At 41.2% G+C, this 24,212-nt stretch overlaps 1 protein-coding gene across 7 annotated transcripts in view; it reads right to left on the bottom strand.

The window, feature by feature from the left end:
• Positions 1-1,853: 1,853 nt before the first annotated feature.
• The window catches only part of rapgef6 (Rap guanine nucleotide exchange factor (GEF) 6), a 147,089-nt gene continuing 124,730 nt past the window's right edge, over positions 1,854-24,212 (bottom strand). For 4 of the 7 annotated variants that reach the window (XM_084729940.1, XM_084729935.1, XM_084729937.1 and 1 more), the window contains 11 exons: positions 21,511-21,722; positions 20,798-20,921; positions 18,630-18,653; positions 16,558-16,778; positions 14,930-15,103; positions 14,554-14,700; positions 13,563-13,682; positions 11,679-11,940; positions 7,592-8,136; positions 5,759-6,118; positions 1,854-4,331 (listed from right to left, as the gene is read on the bottom strand). In XM_084729940.1, coding sequence (XP_084586066.1) covers positions 4,309-4,331; positions 5,759-6,118; positions 7,592-8,136; positions 11,679-11,940; positions 13,563-13,682; positions 14,554-14,700; positions 14,930-15,103; positions 16,558-16,778; positions 18,630-18,653; positions 20,798-20,921; positions 21,511-21,722 — 2,212 coding nt within the window. In that variant the 3' untranslated portion in view covers positions 1,854-4,308. The remainder of the gene's footprint in view (positions 4,332-5,758; positions 6,119-7,591; positions 8,137-11,678; positions 11,941-13,562; positions 13,683-14,553; positions 14,701-14,929; positions 15,104-16,557; positions 16,779-18,629; positions 18,654-20,797; positions 20,922-21,510; positions 21,723-24,212) is intronic. The other 3 variants (XM_084729936.1, XM_084729938.1, XM_084729939.1) reach the window with 2 other exon arrangements.

The raw sequence follows: 24,212 nt of genomic DNA on the forward strand, positions 1-24,212 counted from the left end.
TAAATGCGACACAACGGTCATTTCAGCGATCACCATAGTTACTGCAGTTCATCCTGTGGGAGAAATGAATGCCGAGACATTTCACTCCAAATCACAAATGTCAACCTCGGGTTGGCGCTCGAAGAAAAGTAAGATCACCAGAGTCAGTATGATAAAAAAAAATGTTTCATGGTAATCGATCTGATGGTTGTTGAGACATTTCAGTCCAGACCAAAGTGTCGAACTTATTATTGTTTTAGAGGCCTGGAGAGGTAAAAGTTTCTTGTGTTTAACAATTCAAAAGCTAAAAGATTAGAAAAGATTAGAGAGAAGTCTAAATTAAATACCCTCAGGTTTGTTAATACGCAAGTATGAACCACGAATAAAGACACAAAATCATTTCTGCTTAACATTTTATTCATTGTCCAAATTCATATCAGTAGACTTGGAGAAATAAAAGGTATTTTTTCCTTTTTAAACATTCTCTTAAACAAAAATATAACAACTATTTACAATCACTCGTAAAAAATACATAAAAAGCGTACGAGCAAAATCATGTTGTCTTTCTAAAAGACATAAGTTACAACAGCTATGAGAAGTGTGAGACGAAAGCAAACTGTAAGCCACAGACCAAGTTAATACCTCTTTGTACAGATTGTGCAGCACACTCACCACATTGAAGCTTATTGTTGTGCATTTCTGCTGTAATGCCAAAAGATGTCTACATAAAACACATTCACATCTCTCTTATTGCATTCCAGGTAACATGGCAGGACACGAGGGAGGGGGGGGGGCTAAATTACAATCAGCCAGATTGTTTCATCAAGCTGCGAGAGAGGTGACGTTCATCCTCTCCAGTTTAATATTGTTAAAAACACTGACATGTTGTGTTCACAGTGCCAAGAGCTACTCACTGCCAGATCCTCCGTGGAAAACAAACCTAATGTGCGCAGAGTAGGTGAGGAGGGGGGTGCTGCTAAATGAAATTTAGCCCTCAAAGAAAAGCTAAAACTAAATAAAGACAATAAAAATGGAGCATCTTGTGTTGGAGTGCTTCTAGAGCTCACGTGAGGAGCCAAACAATCTCTTAACTCTGTGCTGAGAGTTATGAGTTTCATTCTAATTTTCTGTACAATAATTTTACGGAAAAAAAAACTGTTGCAAGCTCTCAATCCAACATTTGAAAGCAGGTAAAATATAAAGCATTTTCTCTAACTTCTAGATAAGATCCATTGCCATTCACAACATCTGGGCACAGCTCTTATAGGCTGCTATTTTCTAAATCATCCATGCAGAGGATTAATACTGATTTATGGTTAACATCTGAGGAATACAGTTGTGCAAAAAAAAAAAAAAAAAGGAATTGTCAGTTTCTGACTCTCAGTCTGTTTTAAAGTTTCTACTATTAAGAAGGAAAAAAGGGGACTAAAGTGAGGGTCACAGTGGACACAGTGAAATCCATCAGGAGAAAAGTTTAGACTGGGTTGCATCACCAAGGATTAAACAAGTCTGAGACTAGTTCTCAAAATTTGGTTTAAATTGAGTAAATTTAGCTGCATAATTTGAAAACTAATCCATTTAGTAAATCCAGGTTTATTTCTGTAAACTGAATAGCGTTGAATCAATACGGTCAAGCTCGGTTGCCTAAAATTAGATAAATAAAAAATAAATTTGAGTGCTGAACCTAGTAAGGGGCAAAACTAACTTAGCTTTGCATTCCTTAACAACTTCTTAGATTGTTTACTATCTAAAAAGTTAAAAACATATTACATTGTTTGCTAACTAGTTAAAAAGTTAATCTAGTTAGCCTCCTCTTGATGGCTTAGCAGAGAAACTTGAATCTCTCCTCCTTACAGAAAGACATGTTGACCCAATTAATATTTAGAGGCTTCAATTTAATCTCTCTTAATTCCAAAGTAGTTTAAAAGTTTGGTGCAACCAAATTTAAAGATTAATCCTTGTTAGTGCAACAGAGTCTTAAAATTTTAAGTCCTGCTGAGCTGACCGGGCTGCGAGACAGACGGCAAGACGATACCAGACATGGCATCATGACGTGTTGTGTTCCATTCAAACTGATCCATCCGGAGTTTGAATAACTCGCCTTGTGCCGTGAAACCGACGGCAACGGGATCCACTAGGGCTCAACCTTTCTGCAGGCAGGAGCGATCAGAGCTGTAAACTAAGCGGGGCTTTTATTGAAAATGACTTCTGAGCCTTTCTTTATGTGCTGTAAGCTCAGACTGCATCAAAAACGCTATGCTGATCCCAACCTCGCAAAAATAAATTCCACAACACACACACACACACACGCACGCAGTCATATCCCAAAACACAGCAGCAATTACGACTACAGACAGAGCAGAAATGGCACCAACAACAGAGTGTGAGGGGAGAAAACAAAACGACAAGAACTAATTCCTTAAAAGACTCCTGCCCGCAGACAGAAGCAGGGCGATCACAACCTTTGATTATTTCTTATAACAAAATATTCAAAAATAGCCTCTATAGAGGACTCTCTTCTCTCATCTATACATTAATTTATGCCAAAGAAACAACAAAAATATATATGTATAAATTCATATATATGCCATGTATATATTAGCATCAATCATTTCAAGTCTTTGTGTGGCAAAACAAATACGAAAGAAGCATCACAGAGCGCGAGACAGAAAGCAGAAGAAGAATTCCAGTTACACCCCTGCTGCACTGCAGATAAACACAATTAAAAACAATTTCAGAATGTACAAATTTGCTTCCGTTTTCAATACAAATAAACAATTTTTCAAGCAAATCCTTTAAATATTCTACAAAATGTACTATGAACATGGAATGGAGATGCGAGCCAGGCGTTAAAATACATCATCTGTTGACTTGTTTTTGTTGCTTTTTAAATAAGAAGCAAAAAAAAACGATATGCGAGGTACACAGTGAGCACATAGTCAAAGTTTATGCTGCATCTCATATTCCTGCTGCGTTATAAACAAATTTACAAGGTCAAATGAACCTGGAGAATTATACTTTAACATCTCAGCTTGTAATTCAATACACGACTAGTCTAATAAACACTGTAAACAAAACGTGTAAGCGTCGGTGTAAACACTGTCCTTTGTCTTTATGTGTGTCTGCATGCACGTTGTGTGGCCACACACGGTGCTAATTTATCGTTTTATTACAACTGCTGCGATAGAATAACGACACGCGCTTTACTCTACAGGAAGCAGCGAGGCATTTGTTCTTCAGCTCATTAAAAACGAGTTATAATACAGTTTTTATAGAACATCCAGGAGGCAGCATGCCGCTAAAGTACCTCGCGTCAGACTGAACGAGCAATAAGAGAGGTGGCTGCTGGGGTGGCGGAGAGCGTGACACGAAGACACAGAACTGCCTGAGAGATGATTTTTGTTTTTTGTTTTTTTTCTGTAAAGCTCAACAAAACGTGCTCTCTGTTACTTCTCCGTTTAAATTCTCTTTCAGAAAGAGGAGTGAAAAATATGTCGAGGGCTTTCCTGACCTCATTTACAGTTAAAAGTGTAATTATTGGGATCAATAACGTTGGTTTTGTAGCTGTTTTGTGTGCATTTGTGGGGGGACTGATGTCATTTATGCAAATTTACATCATCAGTGCCAGGGTTTGATAGAGGCCCTTTATAACCCCTAAAAAAAGTCTAAAAAAAATAATTTTTCCTTGTTTCTTACTCAATTACATTCATGTTCTTTTGAGCTGACTGCAGCTTTCTATCCCTTTGTCTGCTCCTCCACACAATCCTCACATAAAAAACATGGCAAAGCTCAGAGATGTAAATCAAAAGAGGAAAAAAAATCAGTTTATAAAAGAAAAGAATCGCTGTACAACATGTTAAAACAGTAAAAACAACATGAAACACCTTTAGACAAGAGAGCTTGGAGCGCAAAATGGAGGTACATGGTGGTCTGTTTCCAAGGAGGCCGACTTCTTTTTCTCATGACTGAATTGTCCTCTTTCCTTCTTTTATTTGTCCTTGTTTTGTTTTTTTTAAGTCCGTACGACGATGAGACTCCGCCACACCGCCTTGTTCTGCTTTATTCAAGAGTTTATGTTAAAAAGTATCTAAAATCTTTCTTTTCTTTGTGAAATGGGTTTAAAAAGAGATGATTGTACAAGTCCTGCTCTGGTCCGCAGGTGCATTATGGTCCGTGGTGATGTCACACAGGTTTGTGGGCAGGAGTTTGGAGAATGTGCTCTGATCCGTGGTGACGGCAGGCTGCTAGTTTAGTCCGAAGCCTGATCAACACGACTTGGTCCGTGTGTGAGAACGTGTGTGTGCATGAGAGCGTGTGACGTCGTCGTCTTTACACCGCCGACACTTGTTCATCTGGAGAAGAGAAGAGAGGACGGTGTTTAGCAGGTTTATACGCCCTAAATTTAAAACACTGTACAGGATTTCTTCAGGGTTCACAAAGTCATTTCTAAAACCACCCAGAATGTAATTTAATATCTGTTTCTCCATCATATCAGCTAAAGTAGGAAACGTTCAGCACCATAAACAAAACACTGGGAAAGTGCCTCCTTACGAAAGTCTAATTATTTATCATCACATCAATAATTTTCAGTACTTCCCAACAATATACAACAATAATGCCTGATAACATTAAAAAAATTACTGTAACCTCACCACAGATAATGAACAGGATGAACTGCCTACTGAAATTCCTTAAGTTTTTGCTAAAATTGTCCCGTTGTGACATGACGAGCTTCCTCGCTGCAGTGGCGGCTGCTACTACAAGCAGGAGTGACAGTGTTTGCTGCAGGTCTGGTGGTGCTGACTGACACTCCATAGAAATGACTTAACAGCCTCTTTTTTGCTTGTACGTAGATAACATACAATATATAATGCTCAAAATTGGATGCAAAAGCATTTTATAAATAACATGCCGATGCCTGTCTTAAGGCTTTTTTAAATAGAAAACTAATTGAAAACTGATTTACAATAGATTTTATGTCTTCATACACATCTTTCTCTTGTGAGGAGCGCAGCTCAGGAAATCTCATGGTAAGGTGGTGGTAAGTGAAAACTGAGGAGAAAACACGAGCGAGCAGCTGATGAACACTTATGCATCAGAATCCCTTTAATAATGTCCAAAAAACCCCAAAGAGTTATTGCAGAAGGAACGCATTTCTTTGTGAATGTGAATTATCATTATTATTATTATAATTAATATGATCATAATTATCTGCCTGAGCCAAAGAAAACATGAGTTTGGCAGATCCGTCTGGTTCCCAGGCCAAATTTTTTGACAAATAAATATGAAAAAACTGGGGATTTTGTATAGAATTAACCTTAGCAGCACTATACAAGAAGTTACGATCTCAAAGCAGGTCAAACTTTAAAGGTTCAGTGTATAACCACCATAATTTCTTGGAAATGCTTCATCGTAAGTGGGAGAAGAGATGAGATTCTCACCACTAGATGTCACTAAATCCGACACACTGGTCTTTTAAGGGGTGTGTTGATGAAGGTTTTGAGACCTCAGAAACAAAATTAGCACGTAGCGTGAAACTCCTGATATGAATTAGTCCTTATTGAGGTGACTAGTTTGTTTGATGTAACCCGCAACCTGCAACCTGTCATGTAAATAAACTATGCAATAAATGACAGTTTAGTAGATACCTGCATTATTTAAACAGGAGAACCAGTAGTTTGTTTACATACTTGTGATTAACTCTTTTAAAGTCAAACTTAACGATAAACTATGAAATTCAGAGCTCTGCTTTATCATTTCTCCATCCTGCGTGACGTACCATCCTCACTGTCAGCCAGTTCCTGCGGTGGGAGGCAGATGCTGGGAGGTCTGGAGTGGCCCTGTGTGGAGCCGGCCGTCCGGGCCTCTTGGTGGTGGAGGTGATGGTTAGCGGCCAGCCTCCGCGCCTCAGCTAGCCCGCCGGCCGCTCCGGGGCTCTGCAGCAGTTTGCTCCTCTGCAGGGCCACGCTGTAGTCCGGAGGTCTGAGGTGAGGAGGCCTGGGGGGCAGACCTCCTCCTGGACCACATACTACTCCGTCTGTGAGGCCGAGATCCCCCAGAGCCAGACCCTGGTAGCCTGGAGGGGTGGGAGGGGGAGCTCGGTAACGCTCATCCTTGACGGGGGAGGTGACACAGTACACTGGATGGAGGTGGAGATCAAAAGAAAGGAGGGATGGAGCGAAGGAGGAGGGGAGTGAGGGATGAGGAGTGACGGGGGTGAAGGAGGAGGTGTGTGAGGAGTGGGGAGAAACAAAGGAAAATAATGGAAAAATCAAATCAATGTGATGTTTCACAAACACGATATACAACTATACATGCATCAAAACGTGTTCAAAATTAAAAGAAAAATATAACCGATGAGATGGATGGCTGCAGCGCATACAGACAGAACTACAGCTGCAACTGACAATTACTTTCATCATTTAATAATCTAATTATTTACCAGATCAATCGATTAATCGTTTAGTTCAGAAAAGAGTGAAAATAGTGCGCATCATAATTTCCCTGGAGCCCAAAGTGATGACTTCTGATCGCTTGTTTTGTCTGACCAACAGTCCAAAACCTAAGGATTGTTGAATTTCTAAGTGAGATGCTAGAAACACAAAATGACAGACTTAAACGATTGATCGATTATCAAAATTTTTGTCACTTTTTCTGGTGATCTTCTAACAGCTTAATGGACTTACTGACCCTACTGCTAACTTTGGAGCCTCGGTCAACTTCCTGTTTTCCTCTTTCCTGTACTTATGCTACGTGCTAGGCTACTCTCTGTTGACAAGAAAACCAAATTTTGAAGATGGTTAAAAGATGATGCTAAGGGTACCTCTAAAAGCGACATATAGTCACATCTTGAGTTAGCTAATGTTAGTAAAATGCTAGCTAACCTACATCAAGGGACCATGACCTTAGGTAGGTTTAGGATTACATGGTGGTTTGGGTTTTAATAACTACATTAATTCATGAAGTTTTGCTCTGTGCTGACTGACTAATCACTGATCTACATCAATCATAAACTGGACAGTCAGCAGGCATTTTGCTAGCATTAGCTAACTTAAGGTGTGACTATATACATTTATGTCGCTTTCACAGGTTCCCAAGCAGCATCTTTTAATCATCTTCAAAATGTGGCTTTCTTTCCAAAACAGCGTCCTGGCACATAACATTTCTAACACGGGAAACATTAATAGAGAAAGTTGAATTCTCTAAAAGAAGTTGTGTTATCCTCATAAAAGTAGCAAACTGCCTCATAGTTTTTTACAGCTGGGGTTCTACTGTAAAAGTCAAATTTACACCCTGGTTGATGAGGACGCTCCATAACTCCTGTCAGATGTGGAGCCAACAGCGACAAGAATGAGGTCTGTCTGGGATCTTAGCCCAGGATGGAAGGAATACAAACATTTGCCAGCTGTTCACTGGGCTGTAAGAAAGCTGCAGTAATTCACCTAAAACAGCAGATTTAAGTTAATGTACTGTTTAATGGGGAAGACTGTTTTCTACTGTAACTATCCAGACACCCACACACCCCTCAGCAGACGCCCACACACGTAGCGACAGAGCTGACCACTGTCGCTCTGTGTTCACAGGGAATCAAACTCGCACCCCGAGCCCTCACCTATCAGGCCCTTCTCTGTGCTTGACGTCACCGTTTTGTAGACGGGGTCTGTGCTTTGCCCTCCTTCCTCGTTGGTTGGAGAGGAGGGGTGCTCCGAGGTGTTTCGCCGCTTTATCGTCCCGTAATTCCCCTCGTAGGTGTCCGACAGTGAGCTGGACGACGCCCAGCTCTGCCTCGACTGATTGGACAGATCCGAGCTGGAGTTTCTGGAGTGCTGCTTGGCGGCGGCGTCCTCGTTCGCCCACGCCTGAGTGGCGGCCTCGATCTCCGCTATGGGCCCGGCCAGCTGCGTGTGCTTGAAGGCGCCTAGGTGCGTGTGCGGGAGGGCGAGCGGGTGCCCGTGGATGCCGTGGTCCCAGGGCCGGCAGGAGGAGGTGGGGAGGCTCTGGAAGGAGTCGTGGGAGTTGGAGGAGCAGGATGTCCAGCTGCCGCGGCCGCTGTCCGCCACCGAGTCCAGAGAGGTGTGGTCCTGGGTCAGCTCCTCCGTCGAGGTGGAGGAGGTGAAGGTGGAGGCTCGCGTTACGTATCCTCGAGCTGAGGAACTACTGGGGATCAAAGAGACAGAGTGAAAGAATTAAGAGATGAAAATATACAGCAGCATTTTAATTTACTTAGATGCTTTTAGTGTTAATTAATGTGAGCCGTCCTCTGTGAAGAAACAAATAAACAATCAGTGTTACATCTTTAATTTGATCAGGTTTGTGGATTCCTACACAAATTTCATTTAGTGATATAAGAAGAAATATCTGTATGTGTGTATATTCTTCAATTGTCTAGACAGCTGTTCGTCTGATCAACTTCACACCTGCATTGTTGAGGACCGGAAGGAGAGCAGAGTTGAATTTGGCACAATTTTTGTGGCTTTGTAACCACAACATTTATGTTTTGGTCTGTAACGTTTGAACCCTCAGTCAAAATTCTTGGATGAAGCTACATATTAAGTCACACCCACTTGTGTCTAGATTGATTTCCTGCCAGTTTGGATCTGTTTCCTCACTACACCTCAAACCAGTTTAGGGCAATCATCACCAAATTTGGTACAGAACATGTCTGACCCAAACTGAAACAAGTTACTTTTTTGGATTTCTGACATTCCATATATTTTTTTCTTGTAGTTGGCCCTCGAAGTTGACTTTCATACTTTGGGCAGGGCGTTTTTTCCATTTGAAAACTGATCACCATTCACTGGTCACTCATTCTGCAACGCTGTTTTCCTGTGAAAGTCCAGCAGTGTTTTGTGGACTAAAAAACTAAGTCCTACCATCAATCGGCATCAGAATGAGTAGATAATGACTGAATTTTCATTTTTGGGTGAACTATATTTTTGTATTTAAAAGTGCAAAAAAACCCAAATGGTCTAAAAAGAACACAAATGGTGTTAATCATCACAAACCCAAACATTTCATTGTACATATTACATTCTACATATTGTTTACATAATATTTGCATAACAGCCTCAGAATTGAGTTTTTGTTTTTGTTTTGTTTTTTATCAAAAGAGTAATAGAATTATTACAGATTAAGTCTTTTATATGTGTAAAATTTTCAGTGAATCAATGAACACAACACACTCAGTATTAGCTACTCAATGACGATTTTCCTGCATCACGAGTATGGATGTGGACACATTTTACTCATAAAGAGAATATTATCCGTACCAGACACTTGTTTCATAAGAGTACTTGCTGAGAGTACAAGAGGCAAAGCCTATAACTATCAAAGAAAAAACCAGAGAGAGTGAAAGTGAAAAGTTTGAAGCACAAGATCACAGCAAACTGTTGTTTGAGAGCTGGTAAAGGTGGGGGTAAGTCTGTAATACTGAAATGAACCGACAATGAAACAAGGGCAAAGGTGGAGGTTCAATAACTATAAAAAGCTGCTGTCTGGAGGACACGCAGGTCAGAGAGTCAAAACAGCAACAAATGAAGACAAATGTGAACAGGATAAAGTTCAATGTGACACAGATCATCTTCAACTTTCAACAAAATGTTGCCAGATTAGTTATCGTAAAGATTTCTAAAATGTTCCCTTTTCTTTCATCAAAATATGGTTACTGTGAATGTTCGGCCATGAAGGTTTATGTCTCATCTTCACTCAAAAACAACAAAACAAACAGTTGACAGCACTTCCTGCATGATAGATCACTGTATCTGGCTTTAAAAAGTCTCTTCTTTCTTCGAGCAGCAGTTTAAGTCACTGATGCTGTTTTACTGGACAAACAAGCCACTCGATGAAACAGAGCCATATTTCATAAAACAGGCCGGTGTTATATGGAGGTAATATAATATCAGACAAGCAGACAGATTATTTTATAGCCTCCACTTTGTGAGGGAGAATGGCCTGATCATGTAGGAACAATAAACAAACAGCAGACAGTAAAAAAGGTGTGTTGTTTACTCGGGCAGATTAAAAAGCCGCCTGCGTGAAAAGTGATACGTTGTTAACGGAGAAGAGGAGGAGAGAGGAGGGCAGTAAATGTGGGATGTTAATAAAAACCTGCCGTGCTTTACGACTTCCTGTTCTCCGAGTTTTAATGAGGGAAAGACATAATTGGAATCCAGCTGGGAGAGGAAATGGAAGAGCGGCTCGAGGTGGCAGATCGGTACGTGCGGCGCCTTTTTGCTCCACTTGGCCATCGGGAAGGTTTCTGATGATTCAGTGTTTGTGTGTCCTGGTGGTTCGAGGCATGAGTCATGGCTATTAAATAAATATTTGCTCTCATATTAATTAACTTCTCGCCGAGGTTTGGTGTTATGAGCTAACAGAGATCCTGATAAACAGTGAAACAAGTAAAAAATGTTTACAAGATTAAAATAAATATCCATCATGACAAGTCATGTAGTTTTTGAGCATTAAAATCTTACGTCGTCAAAGTAGTTTAGCCCCATTCGGACGAGATTTATTTCTCCAGAGATGGGGTGTAAACATTATTTTTGCTGAGCTGATCAGTGATTTCTGGAGCGCATATGTCTTTGATTTGACCCCCATCCCAGTAACCACAGCAACAGTTACCTACTGTTTTTCAGTGAACTTGCAGGTCCTCTTGTAATTTAACTTCAGTCCAGAAAGGCACTTTGCATTCTAGAAAGGTTATTATATATACTGCAGTGCTGCACTTACAAGTACCGGGTTTCATCAGCTGAAGAAGTAGAAAAGGATTTTGCGAACCCGATACATTGAGAGAACACTGAGTGAAGGAAACATAAATTGAACTAGAGCTTGCAAGTTCATCAAACAGGATGAAGACGAGACCTGACAGCAAACGTTACTGTTACTATCTGTAGTTTTTGTGTTATGGTAGAAGTCTGCCTATGGGCTTTCTGCTAGAAAGCCTTTATGAAGTCAGGTGAAGAAGAGCAACAAAGTCTGTGTAGTGAGGAGGTTGTGGTTGGTTGGGTTATAGGGAAAGACCATAGTTTAGGTTAAAATAATAAACTGACTTTTTGTTTCACGCAGAACATGGACAGTGAATTCCTTGGTGACAGTCCTGTGTTTGTGAAAGGCTTTCTGGCAGAAAAGCAAACTTCTCACATGCAGTTTTGCCGGATTTGCTTGAGTTAGCCGAAAGAGGTGGAGTTGAGTGACCTTTCAACTTGTTTTTTAAGTCTTCATTAAGTCTTGGCACAAACGTCCACTTGGATTCAGAAATGAACTGATGGTCAAAGGTCAAAAAAAATCCTCAAAGACTGAATGTGTCTGAACAGTCATGTGTTAAGAGGTGCAAACCTACTTAATTAGGGTTTCAGAGGCAACTTTGAGTGAAGTTCAAGTCAGACTTTGGATGGAATTATTTAGAATATGAGAATGTATAAGTAATGATCTTCTTCTTTCATTCCTTTTGTGCCCTGCTGTCACAGTACAACTTTCCTTGTCAGCAGTCTATTGTTATGTCTTGGCATTGCAAAAAAAAACCTATACACTTGAAAAACTCCACTGTTCCTGCTTAGAAAAACTCTTCTGTTGATCCCATTATGAAAATCAAAAGCACTTAACTGAAATTAACTCGATGTTTGATGCTCTCTTTTCAACATAAATTCACTAATTAACCAGACAGATTAGATAAATTTAATTGAAATGAAGTATATTACCTTGTGCTGGGCTGGCTGTAATCAGCATTTAAGTGTGCGTGCATTGCTGCTGTGCTCTCAGCAACTGGAACGGGTGTTGTGGTCGTAGTTGTAGCACTAGCGGCCGTAGTCGTAGTACAGGTCCTGTTGCTGCTGTTACACCGCTCTTCGGGCCCGGGAGCCGGCATGGAGTCAACCGAGCAGATACTGGAGCGGGAGGAGATTTCACTGTGACTCGAGTCTGACAGGTTGTCTGCTTTACCGGCTGGTAGGAGGGTGTAACCTGGAGGAACATTGAGGACATTTAGATTAGAGCATGAAGTAAAATGCAGATTACAATAATGGAGGAAAAGCAAAATGGTGAAGGGAAGGGCGAGGATGGAAAGTGAAGAGGACAGATACTCAAGACAGGAAGATAATGATCTAAGAATACGGGGAGACAATATGAAGTTTCTGAGTCCTTTTTTTAATATCAAATTGTTAAAAATAACACTGTTAATCCTGTAAGAATCCATAACACTTGTTAGCGTCTGTATGTCAAGTGCAGTGAAGGGGAAGTGCATGAATTGTTAAGTTAAACATGAACAGAAACCATCCTGCAAGTCCTGCCCTTTTTTGCAGAACCTCCGTCAACTCTCTCCTTTCACAGTTTAGACTTCACATTACAAAAACGTGCTGCAACAAATCATTTCTGACTGCAGGGAAACTACATGAACATGGTGATCGAATACTGCACACCACAGAAGAAAGTCACCGTCACTTATCGACAAGAAAAGAATCTTTTTCTCGTGAAAATGCATCTCAGAAATGGATCTCAGAAGAATGTTCCATAGTGACAAAACATCCTTCATTTTGAGATTAAAAAGTTAAGGTGCTCTGACAGTGACATATTTCGCTACATTTGGCTGTTTGTTGACATTGCAACAAAGAAAAATTCACAACACTATTTCCACAAACAAAGAAATGTTGGGAAGAACTCAGAGAACAAACTGAAATGATTTTCCATTTGTCATGACTGCCTCAACAAGATCCATTTTTTCGTTATCTACTTTGAAATGTTCGCTGTGAAAACTATTTCTCACGTCACCTTTCTGTGACTCATGGTGGATATTAGACACTTTTCTCTCGCTAACACTTGCTTTTGTGCTTCCAGAATGAAATGTGGTGGCACCATTTTAACAGGCTCATCATCTGAGATGGATTCTAAAGGTAACCAATCATCAACCTCTTACAAAAATTCTCCCTGAAACACCATTAAGCTTCATTTTTTCATCAATTTTTATCTCCAATTGGCTGTTTTTACTCAGCAGATAAGTGGATGAGTCAGTTCTGTCTGTCAGACAGTCTCTCTCCTGGTGTGTCTGTCCCTGCAGAGCCACAGGAAGGGGTTGGGGCTGACCGACCTCCTGGCTCTCTGTTCTGCCTGTCCTTGTCTCTCATCCTGAGGTGAGGAGGACACAACCTCCCCACTGTTCAAATGCGGCCTGACTGCCATCGGCCTCTCCCTGGACTGACTCCTCTCCCTCAGTATCCTTAATGGTGACATCAACCTTGTCTTGATGGGGGACACTGGGGGTCTAGGGCTCATTAACTGGGGCTGAGAGAGGGGTGACAGAGTCATGGGTCCCAACCCTAGTAGACCGTAAGGAGACCCAGGGCGGGCCGTGGGATGCACCCCCCGTGTTTCTGTCCTTCCTGCTCTTTCCATCTGTAACATCAGCCCTGAATCTGCCTCTGCACGCTGCTGCTTGGATCTCCCTCTCTGAACTGCCTCCTCCTGCATCATCTTCTCTTTCACTCCTTCACTTCCTTTGTCCTCCTCTGTCTCATTCTCTCTGTCCCTGCTTCTCTCGCTGCTGTGCTGCCTGGTCATCAGAAGGATCCTCTTGTGGAGGAGAGCCCCACCTATGCCGTAGCTGCGCAGGCTGACAGTGCCGGCCTTTGTGCTGGCGTCGCTGGTCAGAGACGACGAAGATCCCGACAAGTTCATCTGGCTGGAGTTCTGGGACTTGACCACGCCTCCCACTGAACAAAGGGGAAGAAGAGGCAGAGAGAGAGATGAAAATAAGGGCTTTTTATTTAACTTGAAAGATGAGGACGGTTGGAGATTTAAAGGTTACATGAAATTCTGAAGATTAATATATCAACAAACAACTATTTGCTTTTCATTACATAGCTTTGTTAAATACTAGATATTGATTGGTCAATTACAGCATCCTAAGGTCTGTTATTATTGATAGCAGACTGTTGCTATGAAGAACAGACTGTTGCTATGGACACAGTTGTGATCCTAGACTCTGGAGGAGCAATAAAATCATTTTTAAATCAATATGTTGTGTCACATTATTGATGTTTTGGGGGGGGGGGGGGGGGGCTTTGAGGAGAGCGATATAATGGCTGTTTCTTTTTGCATCTAACTCGGTGAATTAAAGAATCATTACAACCAAAGCAGAGTTGGCGATTTCTAGAAAAGTGGAAAGAACAGAACGTTTTATTTTGTTTCTGTTGAATTTGAACAAAGTTTGTTTAATGAGGTAAAATGACTAAATTCGTAAATGGAGTCTGGCGGCTTTGAGGACCATGATATAACTGTGGTTCAAGTAAAAAACAAACCATATTACTCTTAATAAAAATTCCACCTCTGTCCATCTAGTGATCCTTTTCATAAACAGATCTTCTGTGCAAAGTCTAAACTTTTCAAGGGGCAAAAAGTGTGAAATGAACCATAAACTGACTTCACCACAGACATACAAAGTTTGTGGGTAACTCAGCTGTGCTTGGAGGCGTCTGTTTCACTAATTCTACTCTTCTTCACTCTTCTCTACTCATCTTCACCCGATGTAACGTTCTCTAGATAAAAGCATGCGGCGTGAAAAGCAGAGTTTCTGTAGCAAACCTTTGCGTGGGGAGCCCTGCGGCGACACCGTGGGGCTGGAGTGAAGGGAGGAGATGGTGGAGACGGTGTCATCAGATGGTCTCTTGGTGCTCCAGTCCTCTGATGAGTTCACTGGAGGTTTCTTCACCACCTGGGGAGAGTTGGAGTCTGGAGAAGAAACAGGTTACAGAAGTTATTTATCCTGGGAGGCTGTTATACGTCTGCAGTAATACAGAACTGGGAAAGATAGGTTTTCTTTCACAAGGTTTTATCAGTGAAGAAGGACAGAGAAGACGGGATGATTACAATGAAATTCTAAATACAAGAAAGAATAAATAAGTAAGCTTAATAAGCTTAAAGAATATGATGATATATCGTAAAGTGCAGGTGTACTAACTGGGTGTGCCGATGTCCTTGGCAGTGCTCTTCTTTCGTAGAGGGTTCAGTGGGACCTGGACCTGAAGGACTTGTGACACCCTGTTTTGTGTTTTCCCCGAGGGCAGAGCCGACCGCAGAGACACCGGAGACATGTCCGACTTGGTGGATCGTCTCTCACTCAAATTCTTCGACACTACGACCACGGGGAGAAGACGAATAAAAGTGTAAACAAAACAAAATCACTTCAAAACGTCAAACTTCTTGAAGAAGTTCAGTTCAGCTATTCACTGTGAGTTATGTTAGAGGCTGGAAAATATCATTATCAAAAATGAACCACCTCTAAAAGTGGATACACATTTTGTCTAATGAAAATTACAGTAATATAATAAGGAACGGAGAGGTTTACATAGAAAACATTTGATGTGTCAGATGTGAACTGACACACGTTTCCAGGCTTTTTGTTCAATTTGTGCTCCCCTTGAAGATCTACCTACCTTCATTTTTAACATTTTATCACAATTTACAAAGATGGAGGGATGCTTGGAGATTAAAATCTCACACTATGGTGTGCATGTCTTGTTATAAAGAGGTTTTGGATGATACAATAAATGCATACTGCAGTATCTATCTGCTGAGTGATCGATTAATTCCTGTCTTTTATGCAGGACATCTGCATGTACACTAGGTGGCAGTGCAAGCTAATACAAATTTAACCTGTGTACAGCACAGCACCATCAGATCAGATATCAGCTGGTTAAATTATAGTCTTCCTGAACTAAAATACACATTTTAGTATTTCTTAAATAAATATTTACCCTCCACCTTTTCAAGCAATACATTTCCAACAGTCAACATCTAAATAAAGCACATACATAAACATATAAAATGCTTGAAATAAAACAAAAAATCTATGCAGTATGCTATATGTACTTTTAACATATTCATGTGTGTACCAGGTAGGATTAGTTACTTGCATTAACTGCGTTTACATGGACACTAATATTCCACTAAGAGTTGAAATAACAGCCCAGTCAAAATAAAAATGCCACATGTAACCACCTCCAATCTGGCCCACACTAAAGGAATTTGCAATACAGTTGAAAGCGGAGGTTGTAAACCTTTGATAATCCGTTCAATAGGAACACATTTGTCCCTGATAACCATGTAAATCCTTAATCCGATTGTTTCTCTTTGGTTTGGTTCCGCTTTGGTTCACATTAGGTGACATGAACAAGTTTCTTTATGTGCTGTGAAGGTCCTCTTATGCTTACTCCCCACAAATACTGCTCCCACGACATGACATGGGTCCATCTTGAAAATTTTACTGACAGGTAGAACCACTTCTTTTTCACCCGTTATATTTCTGGCAGATTAGATGCTTCACAGCCTGTAGAACCACTTTGAACGTGTCAAAAAAGTTATATTCTGATTAAATGCTTTGCGGCATGTAAAGGCCACCTTTTCCTGTCAACAGTTAAGTTAGAATCTCTAATCTCTCAATTTATTTCAATTAATCTTGTTGAAGAAAAATCGTCCATGTAACCGCAGCTATAGAAAAATATGTTTCTAACTCAGAAGCTCGCCACAGAAAAGGTATCAACAATTAAAATAGTGATGAAAAAGTAAAGCAGTCTCTGAGTAACTCACATGTGCTGTAGGACGGCTCACACTGCAGGGACATGATTTGGTGCTTCTCCTCGTCCGTCTCCACCGTCAGGTTGGACAGATACTGCTTCACCTTTCTGGCCATCTGAGCGTCTTCGTACAGCTTCTTGGCATTGAGGAGCGAGCTGCGACGTACTCGCTTCTTATGGGCGCCGCCCTGCACGTCCAACATGTTGGAGTTGGTGCTGCCCTGACTCAAAGACCTGATGAGGGGAAAAGAGAGAGAGGGAGGAAGAGGAAGGAGGAAAGGCAAAGTGGGATGAAAGCGGGATGAAGTAAACAGAGTAAAAGATGGATGGATGTTGATGGATGAGCAGAAGATGGAGAATTGAGAAAGATGAGGGCATGGAAACAAATTAAGAAGACGGGAACATAAGAAATGCACATGAAAGTAAAAAAGACAGAAAACAAAAAGGCAGATTGAAAGAGGGAAGGAAAGAATAATAAACAACAATCAGTCCAATCACCAATAAAACAAAAACAACAGCAAACAACAACACAACACCTCTTCTTCTATAATCTGAACATCTGTCTTTGTGTTGGAGCAGAGCATTTTAAAACAGGACCATGCAACTGGGAGGGAGGCAGCTGTCGCTCGTGTGCCATGCTATCACAGTACAGAACACATTCTGTCAGATGGAGGCAAAAAGGGTTAGGAAACAAAAGATGCACAAGATTCGATATGGGGAATATTATGGCAGGATGCAGATATGAACAAACATCAAACCAGAGTCAAATAGTATCTGTAAATGTTTCTCATGGTTTGTTTGCCATACAGGGTTTTTAAGCTGAGCGTCAAAGTTCATTCTTGACTTTGTAAACTCACAGCACAATCTCCGCAAATGGTCCATTTAGTTATGTTCAGGAGCTTTTGATCACAACGCACCATCTTCATCAGCAGATTTAGTCATTAAGTTGGCATCGAATTGTAGATTTTCTGAGCAAGGATTTCTTGTGCATGTTGGCTTAAAAGTATGTCTCCATAGTTGACATTAAATAAACTGATCTTATATTGTATGCATGTTCTCAGAACACGGGCTGAGATGGTGCATGGAGCTCGCTGAAGCTGCGTCCTGCAAAACCATGCCAATTGAAATACCAAGTTTTTAGGGAGTCCCCCGTTTTATCTCCGAATCTTAACTCATTGTGTAAACAAAGTAGAAAAATGACCCATTGTTGCGTGTTTCCAGCAGTGTAGATGTGGGAGTTTGATGTCAATGTTTTGCAATGCAAAACTGTCAGAAAAACATGACAGCATTGATAAAATAAATTAATAAGCTCTGAGGAAAAAACATTCCAAAGGTTTTAGATTTCCATCCCTATTCCCAGTACTGTTTCCAAGGTCAAGTATGAACTTTGAGCCTCCAGTTTTAAGCCAACATGCATAAGAAGTTCTCAAAGTGCCCAGAAAATATGAAAAACTTAACATCTACAATTCCATGTGAGCTCCATCTGCTGGTGGAGATGATGTTAGGATTAATGCTCTTTAAAAGGTACTAAAGGGACCTGGAGATTGTTTTACTTTATATATTTTAATGCAATATAATAAATATTGATTATATCATGTGCAGTCACACACAGCCTCTCTGGGACTTATTTGTTGATTGTTTTTTCTGTTAAGTTGTGTTGTCATATGTTCTCATTCTTTACTCCTTGGCCCACATTTCATTCAACTGTATCCTTAAAGGCTGATCAATGACAATAAATTAGAACTTGAATTTACAGTAAATATCAGAAATATGTGAAAGTGTTTAGATTCTCTTGGTTAAAACTAACATTAAGGTTTATTTCAAGCTACTATATGACTCACAATATTATGAACAAACAATTAATGGGTCAATGATGGACTTCAGTATGGTTCATGTGAATGGCCACTGCAAATGGAAGGGTTAATCACACACAAGCACGGGCGGACACACATGTACACTCAGGTAAAGTAAGATGGGGCGGGGGGGTCATGCAGAGCTTTATGGTGGTGGGGGGATGCAGGGTGGATTTAAAGTTCTGCTGGTCCAGACTGAAACAGGATGAAACCGGTACCAGGACAAACTTACCCTAAACTCTTCCACCTCTTCTTCCTGCAAGCAAGAGGCGTGAAGATTGAAGCGTGACTTAGAGACAAGTTCAGGGGTCGGGGTGGACAAGACTATGTCGAGGTCATGCCACAACAAACAAACAGGAAATGACTGGAGATGGGACGACACCAGACATATGACATCTCCCCATATCAACCTGAAGAGTGCGTGTCATGGCCTTGTGCATCACACACTTATGTAAACAGATCGTTGTGTCACCTTTTTGGGGTTTTTTTAAAAGTCTGAAGTAAAAGTCTTTTCTGACATCTTGAGCTTGTAGTATGAAGGGAGTGTCTGCAGGGGGCAGTCATGCACCGCAGCAGTGACAGACTGTGATAAACACACACGAACCGAGTGATACCAACTACACACTGCGGTTGGCATCAATTCTTCCTCACTCCCAGTCGATCCGTGCCTTGTGTCCTCCTACCGTTACATTCCAGCAGAGGAATGCAATCGAACAAACAAGGGCCGTGAACCGGACAGGGAGTGAATGGGAATTGATCGAGCCAGACCTCGAGTGTGAGCCTGATCCTGCTGGTGAAGGATCCAGGTTGGCTGGTGGAGGTATGGTGTGTAGTGGTTCCCTTTTTGCTCACAAGATGTCTGTTCTGAAACCTGTAATCCCCCTCGCTACACTGGACTCTCTGCATTCATGCCTCTTTTTGAGAAGTGACAGTTCTGCTGCGGTTTGGCTGATGGGAAACAGGAGGAGTCAGTTTCAAAGATATACATATTTGAAGGGAGTTGATTGACTTCTTTCTTCACAGTAAAGTGACTGGAGTGTTTATTTGGTCATGTGATTTATGAGCAACAGAATTCACCTCTGGCTCTCTTACCCAATATATTTTCTTTAAATAAGCTCCAAAATGTACATTTTCCTGACATTAGCGACTGAAGATCTGTTTCACTGGCTTTGTTAGAGGGAATTTTTAGATGTCATATAGCTTATCATGCTAATTTTTGAGGCAGCAGGAGTGCTGATGTAGGAAACTAAGCAGTGCACTGCGGTGGACAGGGTCAGCAGCGAAAAGATTTTCGCAACCTAAAAAAGACCCAACCACAAAAACCAGCATTACTTTGGAGTGTATTTTATATTTAGAATATTTTTATGGCTTCATTGTGTCGTCAGACAGCATTTTCCAACAGAAAATTGCTCTTATGCAAGTCAAATATCACCATCTCCAAAATAACCAAGTAACCAGCCTTGACTGATTACTTTGTTGTGTTATTGTGTGACTCTTTAAAACACTAAAGTCACACAATAACACAAACAGATTAGCTGCTGTGTTCTATGAGGTAAAATTATACTTTTGGCCAAAGGAGTCTGGTTGAGCTGGCTTATATAATGATGGTTTCCCATCGGAAAAAGCTGTCTGACAGCAAGGTAAAGTGGTGAAAATATTCCAAATATAGTGTACACTTAAACTGACTTTGATTGATTTAGGTGGCAAATACATGGTTGTGTCTAGAAGAGAACTCTATATTTGCAAATAACCGTGTGATTTATCTGTGCGGTTTCTTCACTGTGTGTGGCTTACTTTAGGAAGGGGGCCGATATGCTGCTTTAAACTCAACTCTGGGAGCGTCACCCAGTATTTCTGCCATTGCTGAATCAAGTATGCATGTGCAAGAGTTTAACGAATCAAGGGTTCCCTTCTAAACACGACCAAAATACACTAAGCTTAGATTCCTACACTGACACTCCTGCTGCTTCTCCAGACTCAGAGCATGGAGGCTGCAACTGACTAAAGGAAATACACCGACTGTGGATAAGTACCTCATACAACCCCACTTCAAACAATCAGAACTGTCTCTTTAACTGTTAACCGAGTCCTTTGATGATTTCTAAGCCACAAATTTCTCCTCAGGCTCCTGTTCCCAAAACATTTTCTTTTTTAAAAAAATTTAAAAAATGTACATTTTCATGACATTAGCCTCTGAAGTTCTCCCTTTTTTTAATGGCTTCATTAAAGAGAATATTTGGATGAAACACTTTAGTGATATAGCTAATTAAAGCTCCACATGGGGATTTTAAGTGACCTGTATCTGTGAAACTGAACCCAACAGCATCAAGTTAAAGGAAAATTGCCAAATCTTGAGAATAAATGTTTTTGAAAGGACTCTTTCTATCAAAAACAACCAACCTCTGTCTGAACATGAGGGCGGGGTCCATGTTGGCTGAGGTCAACCGCACCACGTGTCGGATCTCCTTAGCGATCATCCTCAGCTTCTCAAAGTTCACGAGGCCGTCTACACTGGAGTCATTGCCTGACAGGACAAACACGAGCACGAAACACACAAAGACACAAATACATGCACAAAGAGTGAGTGTGAAGTTAGCCGTCAAAATTAAAAAGCAGATAAATGATTCATATTTTGGGACGTTTGCGAGATTGCTACAACACTTCTAAGTCAAATCTTCAAAGTAAATTTCTCCTTGTTCTGGTCTCCGTCTTGTCATTCCTCTAGGAGATCAAAGTGGTGTCTGTCTTTCATGCTGGGCCATTTGAAAATTTTTAGCTACTTGCACAATTAGGGAAACTTCCTTTTCTATTCCTAACATGGCTGTACATTTAATAGAAAAGCTTTGAGGAGAAGTTTTGACCTGAGTCAGTGTGATCTTAAAAAAGGCAAATGAGGAAGCCTTTAGCAGAAGTAAAGCTCCTGAGTGAAAATGAAATTGACCCTTTGGCCAACACAGAGGAAGCAGGGTACAGTAAACTGTACAGAATGACATCCCAAGTTTCAGAAATGGCCTCATTTTTTTAGTTTTTAGACAATTAAAGGAAAAGTTGCAACATCTAAGAATGTAACACACAAAAAAGAGAAATTCTGGGCTCTCCACAAAGCCTTCTACCTTCATGTAAGAAGGTGAGATCCTTCTTGACCACTGGGAACAGTGGGATGATGGGTGGCTGCATGCTCTGGCTGCTCAGGATGTTGCGGTACTTGGCCATGTTCCTAGACGGGTCGAAGACGTCCTGCAGGTCTCCAAACAGCTTCTCGTACTTGCTGGGCAATTTCTCCCAGGAGCTCCGCAGTCGAGCCACCGGCGCCAAGTTCAGACCGCTACAGGAGGGAGGAGAGAGGTGGAAGGAGGGCAGGAGAGGGGAGGCAGAGGAGGCAGAGATAAATGGGGAGGAGAAGGAAGGGGGAGGATAGAGGCAGACAAGAAATGAGGACAGTTTTATTATTTGATACATACATTCCAATCAAAACCTTACACTCGCATTTGCTTAATTACCACTTTTCGATCAAACCATCTTCAGTTAGCAAGATCTCCATTTTCCAGAAGAGAGGACCCCTTGAGGCGATGTCATCTCTGAGCAGACTCATTTAGACAGCTTATAATTGTGACTGGCACAGCATTTATTTCTGCTCTCCTCTTTCATTATCTTTCCAGTTTCTGTCCCTTTCTTTTTGTCTCATCAACTGTCCACTGCTGCTATTACCCTTCTGCATTTTCCTAATTTCTTTCTCTGTTGGTACGTATACATGTGTCACAAAATGTGCTCCTGGAGACGCCTATTATAGCGGGATCTATCACAAAAGCAGTGATGACAATTTTTGCAAGGTGTGTATACGTCTGTTTGTGGACAGATTTTGTCAACACAATAGCATCACAAGCATTCATGAAACTTCACAGGCCTGTGCTTGAGATCAAAATGAAGGCCGAGTTTGAAGATGGGTGTGGTGCCAGAAGTAGGGGTGTATCATAAACCATAGTCACAGCCAAACCTACTGGCAAGAGGAAATTACAGGACCTATATTTCTCCACTGCATATGTTGTCAGAAAAGTCTTAAGTGATCTTGTGAGTTTTCATCAGATGACATTGTCATTATGACATGTAATTTGCCATGAAACAGAAAAGCGGCTGTAACTTAAGTGTACAGCGTGGCTGGTATCGCTTTTACCTTGTCAATCATGGCAAAATGTTGTCCAACTATAGCAGGAACTACAACAGAGGTGGTTTTAACCTGACTTTGGCAGGTCTTTAAATGTCTGTCTGTGGACAGATTTTGTCAACATGATAGTGTCACAACCTTGTAAGATGCAGTCATAAAACTTTAATGAAGGCTGAGTTCAAAGATGGGTCTATTTCAACCAAAGGCGCTGGAAGTAGGGAAGGGGCCAATGGTCCATCCATGTTACGCCCCAGTTTCAGTCATTCCTGTCCAGTCTAGACATTAGAAAATAAAATTTCACCTTGTGAGTCTGCACATGTGAGTCATCATGGCAAAATGTGGCCCTGAAGACCCCCCACGTAATGGGAACAACCACAGACCCAGTTTTGAATATACTGGCAATATGATGGCATCACAACTGTGCAAAATGCAGTCACATATCTGTTGAGAAAATAAAAAGGGCTGAGTTTGAAGATGGGTGTAGTCTGACCAAGGAATGGAATGTCAACATGTTGACAGATGTTGCAGCTGATCTGATTCCATCGCAAGATTTTCTCTGGTTCATCTTAACCCAATTCCTCTCCTTGGTCCTCTCTTTATTTCTGAACTCATCACATCTACTACCTTCCCTTTTCACTTATTTTTAATCACCTCACCACATGCACAAATAATCCAGTGTCTCCTGCATAAATTACATTAGCAGAGGCACTCTTAGTTTCAGGCGAGACAAACAAGGTGTGTCCACTTTAAAACACTACGGGAAACCCTGTGCGTTATCTTTCTTACACACACACACTCACACAGGAGTAATGCCCCTGTCACCAGGCAGGTTATGCATCAGAGAGCCATATGTGCAGAGGCATCCTGCTGTGAGGAGGAGTGTAAAGAGACACGGAGGTCAGACACTTCTGTTCTAAAGTGCCTTTAACAGCAGCGAGCAGAGGAGCACCAGACTGCTCAGATCCTTCAACTGTGAGTCCACATCTGAAGTGGACCCACGTGACCCGACACAACAAGAGGGCAGTTACTCTAACATGGATCCTTGGTGGAGAAATAAAGTAGAGAGCGGGTCATACTGCAGAGAAACTGTACTCACTTCTGTTAATTAAGATATATTCCATCTAAATGACATTTAAATGTATGCTGCAGTACCACTGCAAACAATATTTATACTGTAGACTGGAAAAAAACAGTGCAAAACAAATGTATATAAACATCCTATTAACCAGGCTGGGCTACAGAGGGAACATGACGTGCTGTTTTTGAATAATTACTCTCGGGACTGGGACACTGGTGCAGAAGTAAATGAGCAAACACGGAGAAAGAAGTATGAGTTGTTGAGAGGCATCATTTCCTGGTCCCGGTGACACAGTCTGGCAGTGGTGCCACAACGATGCCACTGTATGTATAAAAAATAATTAGTTTAGCTTAATCACAGTCAGGATGCACAACAGAAACTCAACAGCTGAGGTCATCCTCTGCTCTCATTAACGGACTCCACAGGATTAACGAACATTTATTAATGTTTGCAGAAGTTTTCTCCACCTCTGTTATTTCTGTTATATCTGTTTGTTTTAATTTCTTACTTTCACTTGGACTTAAAGTTTGTTGTTCCTCACCATGTAATCTCTTCTTTTCAAACCATCAACAGCA

Source organism: Lutjanus erythropterus, chromosome 11, assembly GCF_056507025.1.
Source record: "Lutjanus erythropterus isolate fLutEry1 chromosome 11, fLutEry1.hap2, whole genome shotgun sequence".
NCBI lineage: Eukaryota > Metazoa > Chordata > Actinopteri > Lutjaniformes > Lutjanidae > Lutjanus > Lutjanus erythropterus.